Source organism: Sander lucioperca, chromosome 8 (genome assembly GCF_008315115.2).
Source record: "Sander lucioperca isolate FBNREF2018 chromosome 8, SLUC_FBN_1.2, whole genome shotgun sequence".
Taxonomy (NCBI): domain Eukaryota; kingdom Metazoa; phylum Chordata; class Actinopteri; order Perciformes; family Percidae; genus Sander; species Sander lucioperca.
The window spans coordinates 15047765-15057565 of record NC_050180.1 but is presented as its reverse complement, the minus strand read 5'-3'; the positions used below and the strand labels follow the sequence as shown (position 1 = coordinate 15057565).

Below are 9801 nucleotides of genomic sequence, written 5' to 3'. Positions count from 1 at the left end.
AGCTGTACACCTGGCTGCGACTCGGGCCTCCTGTTCAGCCAGAAGTTAGTGGAACTTGAAGCCAGAATAGCGACTCTCCACCAGATCAAGGTGAATGAACAGTTCCTTGACACCATTATCATTGGAAGTTCCCCTCACACACACACTAATGTCGGATGTCTTGATTCCACTCTGCCCTGCACTACTCTCACCCCACCACGCACTAATACAATCTCTGTCCCTGTCATCTCTCCTCGGCTTCTGCCGAGAACCAAGTCAACTCTGCTGACCAGCTCCACTCCACACCAGCCTGAGCCATGGTGTATAAGCAAGCACCACAGCAGGCGGTCAGGACAACGCTCAGGCCCAGCCCAACCTATACAACTAGAAAATCGCTACACCATTCTGATGAACGATGAGGAGTTCCCTCTGCTCTGCGGAAAACCCTTCTCTGCCTCGTCCCCACGGCGCTCATCCTGGCCCATCCACACAGTCGGCGCGCCCCCCTTCAGACCCAACAACTTCCACGCTGGTCATCGGAAGCTCCATGGTCAGGGACCTCTACATTCCCCCTACACCTAGCGGTCCGTCCAAGGTCTACTGCTTCCCTGGTGCCAAGGTCCGTGACATCCAGCACAAACTTCCCAGCATCCTCGCCTGCCACGCTAAGGTCGACAACATCATCGTGCATGTGGGCACAAACGACATCAGAGAGAGACGGTCGACAGCACTTCGAAAAGACTTCACCACTCTCATCACCACCCTGATGGCACAGGAAAACGGATCGTCATCTCTGGGCCTCTACCTACCTACAGAAAGGGTGCTGAAAGATGGTCCAGACTGTTCTGGCTCCACACCTGGCTGAAACCCCACTGCGCTTCCCTGGGCATTCCCTATGTCGACAACTTCAACTTGTTCTGGGAAAGGCCCAGCCTGCTGAAACATGATGGTCTCCACCCAAACCGACATGGAGCCAGGATGCTATCTGACAACATAACGACCACACTGAAAGTTAAGTATTGACATTCTGTTGAAAATATCACAGATTCATGCCCCCCAGGTATTGATCCTAATGGCACTTTACAAGTGAATGAATCTGAAAATGTTTTCTGCAGGGTAACATGTAGTACTAGTACTATTCCAGTTATAATCAACAATAGACCATACAAAATGTTGAATCCCCTAAGTAATAAGAAGTTGACTGCAAACAGTCAATTTAGCATCCAGTTCACGTCAGCCACAACCTGCCCCAAAAAACGAGACAGTGTCTGTAACTCGACTCAGATCAGTTAAATCACAGGTAACCAAAAGAGGGGCAATACTTAACAACCTAATAAGAATTACAACTACCACTGCAATGATAGAACAGGATAGGAAAATTCGATGTGGTCTACTAAATATCAGATCTCTGTCTTCTAAAGCAATACTAGTAAACAAATTGATATCCGATAATCAAATTGATCTATTCTGTCTAACTGAAACATGGCTGGGCCATGAAGAGTATGTCAGTCTAAATGAAGCCACTCCTCCCACTCATATTAATACTCAAATTCCTAGAGGCTCAGGCCGAGGAGGGGGAGTTGCAGCCATATTTGACTCAAACCTGTTAATTAATCCTAAACCTAAACTAAATTATAACTCTTTTGAAAATCTCGTTCTTAATCTTCAGCATCCAACATGGAAAACAGTACAGCCAATTATTTTTGTTGTTGTCTACCGAGCACCAGGTCCATATTCTGAATTTTTATCAGAATTCTCAGAGTTTTTATCATGTCTAGTCCTAAAATCAGACAAAGTACTTATTGTAGGTGATTTTAATATCCATGTGGATGTTGACAGCAACAGCCTTAGTACTGCTTTCAACGCACTACTAGATTCAATTGGTTTCAGTCAGAGTGTGCATGAGGCCACGCACTGTTTTAACCACACCCTTGACCTTGTGCTGGCATATGGCATCAAAATTGAAGACGTAATAGTATTCCCGCAAAATCCTTTATTATCAGACCACTTCTTAATAACTTTCGAATTCTTACTACCCGACTATACGAAATAAGATAAAAGCTTCTACACTAGAAGCCTATCTGACAGTGCTATAGCTAAATTTATGGAAGATATTCCAACAGCACTAAACTCATTACCGTGCCATAATATAACAGAGGATCTTTATGTAAACTTTAGTCCCTCTCAAATTGATAATTTCGTAGACGGTGCTACGGCCTGCCTACGGACTACTTTAGACTCTGTTGCTCCCCTTAAAAAGAAGACGATGAAGCAAAGGAAACTAGCACCTTGGTATAACTCCCAAACTTGTAAATTAAAGCAAATCTCGCGCAAACTTGAAAGTAAATGGCGTTCCACCAAACTGGAAGAATCTCGTTTAGACTGGCAAGACAGTCTGAAAACCTATAGGAATACCCTAAGAAAGGCCAGATCAGACTACTATTCATCACTAATAGAAGAAAATAAGAACAACCCAAGGTTTCTCTTCAGCACTGTAGCCAGGCTGACAGATAGCCATAGCTCTATTGAGCCATCTATTCCTATAGCTCTGAGTAGTGATGACTTCATGAGTTTCTTTAACGATAAAATTATAACAATTAGAGATACTATTCATCACCTCTTGCCCCCAACCTCTAATGGGTCACCTTTAACTGACAGACTGCTAGAAAGAACGACTAGACCTGACATATACTTAGATTGCTTTTATCCTATAAACCCTCAACAATTAATGCTGAAGGTCTCTTCAGCAAAGCCATCTACCTGTCTCTTGGACCCCATCCCAACGAGGCTACTTAAAGAAGCGTTACCCGTGGTTAACACTTCATTGCTAGATATGATAAATATGTCTTTATTGACAGGTTATGTACCGCAGTCATTTAAAGTAGCTGTGATAAAACCTCTACTGAAAAAATCCACCCTCGATCCTGAGGTCTTAGCCAACTATAGACCTATATCTAACCTTCCCTTTCTCTCCAAGATCCTTGAGAAGGTAGTCGCAAATCAGCTATGTGATTATCTACATAGCAATAGCTTATTTGAGGACTTTCAGTCAGGATTTAGAATGCATCATAGCACAGAGACGGCACTGGTGAAAATTACTAACGACCTTCTAACTGCTTCAGACAAAGGACTTGTCTCCGTACTTGTCTTATTAGATCTTAGTGCTGCATTCGATACTGACCACACCATCCTCTTACAGAGACTGGAACATTTAGTTGGCATTAAAGGAATCGCACTAAACTGGTTTAAGTCCTACTTCTCTGATCGATCGCAATTTGTTAATGTTAACAATAAACCCTCCAATTACGCTAAAATTAACCATGGCGTTCCTCAAGGCTCAGTGCTTGGACCAATTCTTTTCTCCTTATATATGCTTCCTCTAGGCAATATTATTAGGAAACACTCAATTAACTTTCACTGTTATGCGGATGACACCCAGTTATATCTGTCAATCAAGCCAGACGAAACCAGCCAGCTAGCTAAACTTCAAGCTTGCATTAAAGATATAAAATCATGGATGGCCTACAATTTCCTGATGTTAAACTCAAACAAAACCGAAGTTATTGTGCTGGGCCCGAAACACCTACGAACCTCATTAGCCGAAGATATAATTACTCTGGATGGCATTGCCCTGGCATCCAGCACTACTGTCAGAAATCTAGGAGTTATTTTTGATCAGGATCTATCCTTTAACGCCCATCTAAAACAAACCTCTAGAACAGCCTTTTTTCACCTTCGTAACATTGCTAAAATTAGGAACATCCTATCTCAAAACGATGCTGAAAAACTAGTCCATGCATTCGTTACTTCCAGGCTGGACTACTGTAATTCCTTACTATCAGGATGCTCAAATTAGTCCCTTAGGACTCTCCAGCTGATCCAGAATGCTGCAGCGCGTGTTCTGACCAGAACTAAGAAAAGAGATCATATTTCTCCTGTATTAGCTTCTCTCCATTGGCTTCCTGTAAAATCCAGGATTGAATTTAAAATCCTTCTTCTGACCTATAAAGCTCTAAATGGTCAAGCTCCTTCATATCTTGAGGACCTCTTAGTACCTTATTGTCCCACTAGAGCACTACGATCCCAGAATGCAGAGTTACTTGTGGTTCCTAGAGTCTCTAAAAGTAGAATGGGAGGCAGAGCCTTCAGCTATCAGGCTCTTCTCCTGTGGAACCAGCTCCCAATCTGGGTTCGGGGGGGAAGACACTGTCGCTACATTTAAGACTAAACTGAAAACTCTCCTCTTTGATAAAGCTTATAGTTAGGGAGTGAGGAGTTGCAGTGAACGCCTAGACCGGCGGGGCAGGGTGTATAGCTGCAGACACAGCACCCCTGCTTTTCTCTGCTTCTCTTTACAGTCATCAGATTTACCTATCGTATAATCAATAATATAGTGCCTCTCCTAGTTATGCTGTTATAATTCTAGACTGCCGAGGAAGTTCCTTCTTATGACACGCTCTTTTCTTTTGTTTCCTTTTATGCACATCCTGTCTCAGAAGTGCTTGTTACTAACCTAGCTCTGGGGAGTTTACTCCCCGGAGTCCTTATGTTTCTTCTTCGCCCAGAACATCGCCTCGGATTAGGGCGACACCAAGACCTGGGTCTTGGGTGCAGCTGTGGCTATGGACCTGCTACACCCTGCTACGCTCTGTGATTCCCTGCAATGCCCGGCTACGTCCTGCTGCGTCCACCGCGTCCACCCATGCTCTGCTGTGCCACGCTACATCCCGTACCGTCATAACCCCAACCGTCAGACACCGCCCACCAAGAGTCTGGGTCTGCCGAGGTTTCTTCCTAAAAGGGAGTTTTTCCTCGCCACTGTCGCAATAGCCACTGCTAATGCTTGCTCTTGGGGGAACTATTGGAATTGTTGGGGCTTTGTAAATTACTTACCCGAAGCTCAACGCCAGGCCAATACAAAACTTCAAATAAACTGGACGGGTCCCGGTGACCCGAAGGACAACAAGAGGGCTACATAGAGAATAGTGAGTGAGTTAATGAGGGAACGGTTTCGAACACAGCTCATGACATGTTGTTTAACCTTTTTTAAGTCTTTTAATTAAGATTTCCTGCCCAGTAAACATGTAAGCTGCTCTTGCATTTTAATCGCTTTTCAGCCGAAACGTTTTTGCAGCTTTTGACCAAAGTGCAGTGTTGTTTTCTCACTCTGACAATAACTTCTCACTCTGACAATAACTGTCTAGTCCACTCCTTCAATACATATAGTCCTCCATTTGGATGAAGTGGTTCCAAGTAAAATGAAAGTTGTTCCCTCTGTCAACTATCCCCCTGGTTAAATGACTTCATCCACTGTTTCCGGCGTAAATGTCGGTAAACTGAATGACAGATGCTGTAATAGTACAGCAATAGTTCCTCTAAGCTAACGTCTTTTGGACTTGAGACTTACTTGGGAGCTGAGCAAACACTGACTGATGCATATATGATATAGCATCTAAGCTAACCTTTTTAGGATCCTCCATTGTTGTTTTAAACGAAGAGTGGCCCAGCACACACACCCAAACCATGCCCTTAGCTACCATTAGATCTACACAGGATGCTGACTGGCTGGGCCTCGGTGGCTCGGACAGCAAGCCATAGATTGTAAATATAGTGGATGTAGCATCAGGGACGTGACGACACCCATTGGTTTGTGGACTGCCGTTTTAAAGCCGGGAGTTTACATTTTGGCCAAAACCATCTTGCTATTTTGGAGACAGAAATGACCATATTTGGACAAGAGGGCCCCGGGTGGGGAGAATGACGTGGCTTAGCCACCATCGCGTATGGTTTCAATGGCGCTGCACTAAGCTAAACGCTAGAGAGGGAACATCGCCGTCGATTTTCAACCGGCTGATGAGAGTCATCCAGCAGAGTTTTGCCGGGCCGAGTGGTGGGATTGCTAGAGTATTCAGGTTTCTAGCATAAATGTCGCAAAGCTGAACAACAATGAAGCTATTGCTGTACTATTTCAGCATCTAAGTTTACCTCTTTAGGAGCCTCTATTGTTGTTTAATATGAACAGTCATCAAGCACACACCTAAACCATGCCTTTAGCTGGCCAACACTATCTTGGTATTTTGAAGACAGAAGTGACCACATTTGGTGAACTGGGGAGAACGACACAGCTTAGCCACCGTTGTGTTTGGTTTCACTGCCGCTTCACTAAGCTAAACGCTACAGAGGAAACATTGCTGATCTCCAACTGGCTGAGGCGAGTCATCCAGCAGAGTTTTCTGGTCCTATTGGTGGGATAACTATTTCCTTCCCGAGACTGTTTTGCAGAGCCACCGTCTCTGCATCCAGAGCTTAGAGCCTCAGAGCCTTAGAGTCAATTGTGATTGGGTTAAAGAAATGCAAAAAAAGTGTTTTTTCCTCCTATCCCAGAATGCATCTGTGGTGTAGCCAGGCCTTGCTCCACAGGGCTGTAGAGATAGAGCTGGCAATGCAAGACTAGTAACTTTAAAAAGTTATCCGTAGGACAATAATACGACAAAGGAAAGGAAACAAGGGTAGAAAATGACAAAAGAGAGATTGAATAGAGAGACAGTGAGAAAGGCAGGGTTACAGAGAGCGATGAAGATGATGGTGGGATGTGCAGAGTGAGGGAGGAGGGGCATCAGAGTCAAACAGGGACTGAGAGAGAGGAGGGGATGAAGAGAATGTGAGAGAGATAATTCAGTTACATGACTCAGGTTTGTTCAGAAAGCTGCCAGAGCTGCAGCTATCTGCAGATCTCTGCAGATGGAGGTTGAGGACGGAGCCGAGCTCTGCTTTCCACAGTTCCCAAACACCTCCTGCAGGAAGCCCTTGTCTCCTTGGCCCCAAACAGTTACCAATGTGTTCTACTCCATCTCTCTGATCACTGTGACTCTCAATCTCCTCATCATCATCTCTATCTCACACTTCAGGCAGATATTAACTTTTTTGCTTCTCTCTACAGAATTTGTAACTTAAAAATGTGAACAGCTGCTGTAAATTTAGAAGAATTGTCTTTGAGCTAGTACTGAATAATGTTGCTCCAAATGTCTGATTTTGATGCCAGAGACTGTTGTTCATGTCCACTCTGTTACCAATACTAAGCATTGCTTTCTGTCCACCGTGACCTCAACCAAGTCATTTTAACTGTCTACACTTAAACATATGGTAACTACAGATGTGGTGGAATGGAATATATACAAACTCATATGGATTTGTATTTTCATTTTGAATACTGGTTTTGGTTGTTTTGTCACTATTGTTGGTTAAATTGTGCTTTTCTCTTTCCCTCCAGGCAGCTCCACACACCCACCAACATCCTCCTCCTCTCTCTGGCTGTCTCAGACCTTCTAGTGGGCCTCGTGCTGATGCCTGTAGAAGTTCTCCGAAAAACATCCTGTTGGTTTCTTGGTGACTTTGTGTGTGCTACCTATATTATTCTTTCAGGCATCATTCCCTCAACCTCAATAGGTAACATAGTGCTCATATCAGTTGACCGTTATGTTGCTATTGACTTCTTTCCAGCTCTCAGCGAAGGCGGTCGCTTTTTCTCCCTCTCCCTCCCAAGCCTACCCTGCTTGCTATCTTGTCTTGTGTTGTCTACTGTTAACTTTTTAGAGACTCTCCCTGCAAGGCTCTACAAATACCTAAAAATCATGGAATTGATTAACTGGTCTCTCAACGCAATTGTCACTGTATTCTCGAGGAGGAGCACTGGTTCGGGTGAGCCAGCATGTCCTGACGGGACGTTTGCTGCGAGGTATACGATGGACGGCTGGGAGAAACGGCGTGTCGTGTGTCTCTCTGCTCTTTCCGTGGAGGACGTTGAGGATATCTACCTATTTGGAACCCTGATAACTGGAATGTTGCTGATTGGAGGATGCTTCGCTCTGGTTTATCGAAGAATTGGAAAGACTTTGGTAGCTGTCCAAAGCCCAAGGAAGCTGCCTGGCCTGACTAAAGCTGTCGGAAAAGCGATCAGTTTGCAAACTGGGACTATTAATCGCCTGATGGAAAACAACATGGTAATGATGACCCGCGGCTTGGTTACCATCATGAGGAAGGTCATGGATTTGGAAACTAAAATTGACCAGTTGAACAGTGTGTAGTTGGACAATAGAATGAATGTTTAAATTAGAGCAGCCATTCGTGTAGACAAAACACATTTTATCTTTCGGCTCCCTTATCCTGAACGGCCTTGCCAAGGCCGTCTCTTGGAACAAACAGTCACCCTGTTGGGGCTCTGCAAGCGAGACTCTCTTGGTTCCTCCCCCGTCTTCCCCACTGCCTGCTGATTGTCGTATCGGCTCTGGACTGTTCAAGGGTGTCACCACGGCAACGTGCTGTGTCACCACGGCAACGTGCTGTGTTATCGCTATAACATTCTGCGGACTGGGACACTAGTGGGACTGCCGGGCTGTGCGTTTCTCAGCAGGCCAAACTCCCCAACCTACCCTCCCCCGAGTCCACGCCTTCGCCGCTAAATGTGCAACTGTACATTTATGTTATGTTATGTTATGTTCAGCAGTGCAAATGTACTGCTTGTGTGCTATGTGCTGAGGTGTTTTTTTCCTGTTCCCACACTGTTCTTATCTTTATGAGGATAGTCTGAGAGTTGTTTTTTTTCCCCCTCTCCTCTCCTCATGTCATGCTGTATCTGTCCCTGCTATGTTATGTTATGTATGTGATTATTATTATTATTCAGTCAACTAATAAGCAAAATACCAGTGCAACAGTGCAAATATACTGTTTGCGTGCTTTAAATGTGCTCCTGCGAGAGTTGTGTTGAATGTTTTGGATGTAAAGCGCTTTGAGCTGCAATCGATGTATGAAAGGCGCTATACAAATAAAGCTATCTATCTATCTATCTATCTATTTGTGACCCTCTGCATTACACCACTAAAGTCACTGCGAGAACAGTTAAACTCTGTGTTTGTCTGTGTTGGCTCTGTTCTGTTTCCTACAGCCTTAACTTTGTAAAGGATCTTCCGAGTCAAACAGAGAAGTATAAATACCTCTACGGAGAATGTTTTTTAAACACTGATGACATCTCAATGCTTTTTGATCTTTGTGTTACCTTTATTGTTCCAGTTACTGTCATCATAGCTCTGTATCTGAGAATATTTGCCGTGGCTGTGTCTCAGGCTCGTGCCATGCGCTCTCACATTACAGCTGTCACACTCCAGCATTCAGTGACTCCAAAGGCAAAGAAATCAGAGCTGAAAGCAGCCAGGAAACTTGGTGTTCTTGTACTTGTGTTTCTAACGTGTTTCTGCCCATATTTCGTCGTAGCATGGGTAGATGAAAACTGGGTTAGAACTTTAATTGGACAGTTTATACTCTTTCTGTATTTTTTTAACTCTTGTCTAAACCCTGTGATCTATGCCTTCTTGTACCCCTGGTTTAGAAAAGCAGTTAAACTCATTGTAACTCTTCAGATACTGCAGCATGGCTCCTCTGAGACCAACATGCTGTAGAGAGGCTGAGATCAGACTTGGTCTAAGGATAAATTAATGAATATGTTCCTGCTATTCAGTGAGTGAATTATCAAATACAGAAAGTGAAGATATGATTACCCGTCAATTAAAATACCTGTGTTTCAGCTATTGTTTGTTGTGCACTTTTCCTCTCTGCAAAGAGTCATAAGCACCATATCCTGTTTCTAGCTAATCACCCGGTTTAATGCAAGCTTTAAATTCACTGACACTTATGAAGGATGTTTTCTTCCCAGGGAACCGTTTTTCCTTTTGATGGAAACATTTCACAACTACAGCTTTGAACTTATGTCTCTATGTTTGGTCAAAGCATCATCTCTGTGATTTGTGTCCATTTTTTTGCTAACATAAA

General features: G+C 44.0%; 1 protein-coding gene across 1 annotated transcript; it reads left to right on the top strand.

Annotated features, from left to right (window-relative positions):
- Positions 1 to 394: 394 nt before the first annotated feature.
- Positions 395 to 9562, top strand: LOC116050259 (trace amine-associated receptor 7e-like). The gene is made up of 2 exons (XM_031300242.2): positions 395 to 590; positions 8860 to 9562. Exons 1-2 carry the CDS (start codon positions 395 to 397, stop codon positions 9429 to 9431), a joined length of 768 nt encoding a protein of 255 aa, XP_031156102.1. The 3' UTR covers positions 9432 to 9562.
- Positions 9563 to 9801: the final 239 nt, after the last annotated feature.

Bases quoted from the DNA above. Each gene is read 5' to 3' on its own strand.
- LOC116050259 (XM_031300242.2), top strand. From the start codon at position 395: ATGAGGAGTTCCCTCTGCTCTGCGGAAAACCCTTCTCTGCCTCGTCCC. The intron at 591-8,859 runs GTGCCAAGGTCC...ACACCACTAAAG, and splicing joins CAAGGTCTACTGCTTCCCTG to TCACTGCGAGAACAGTTAAA.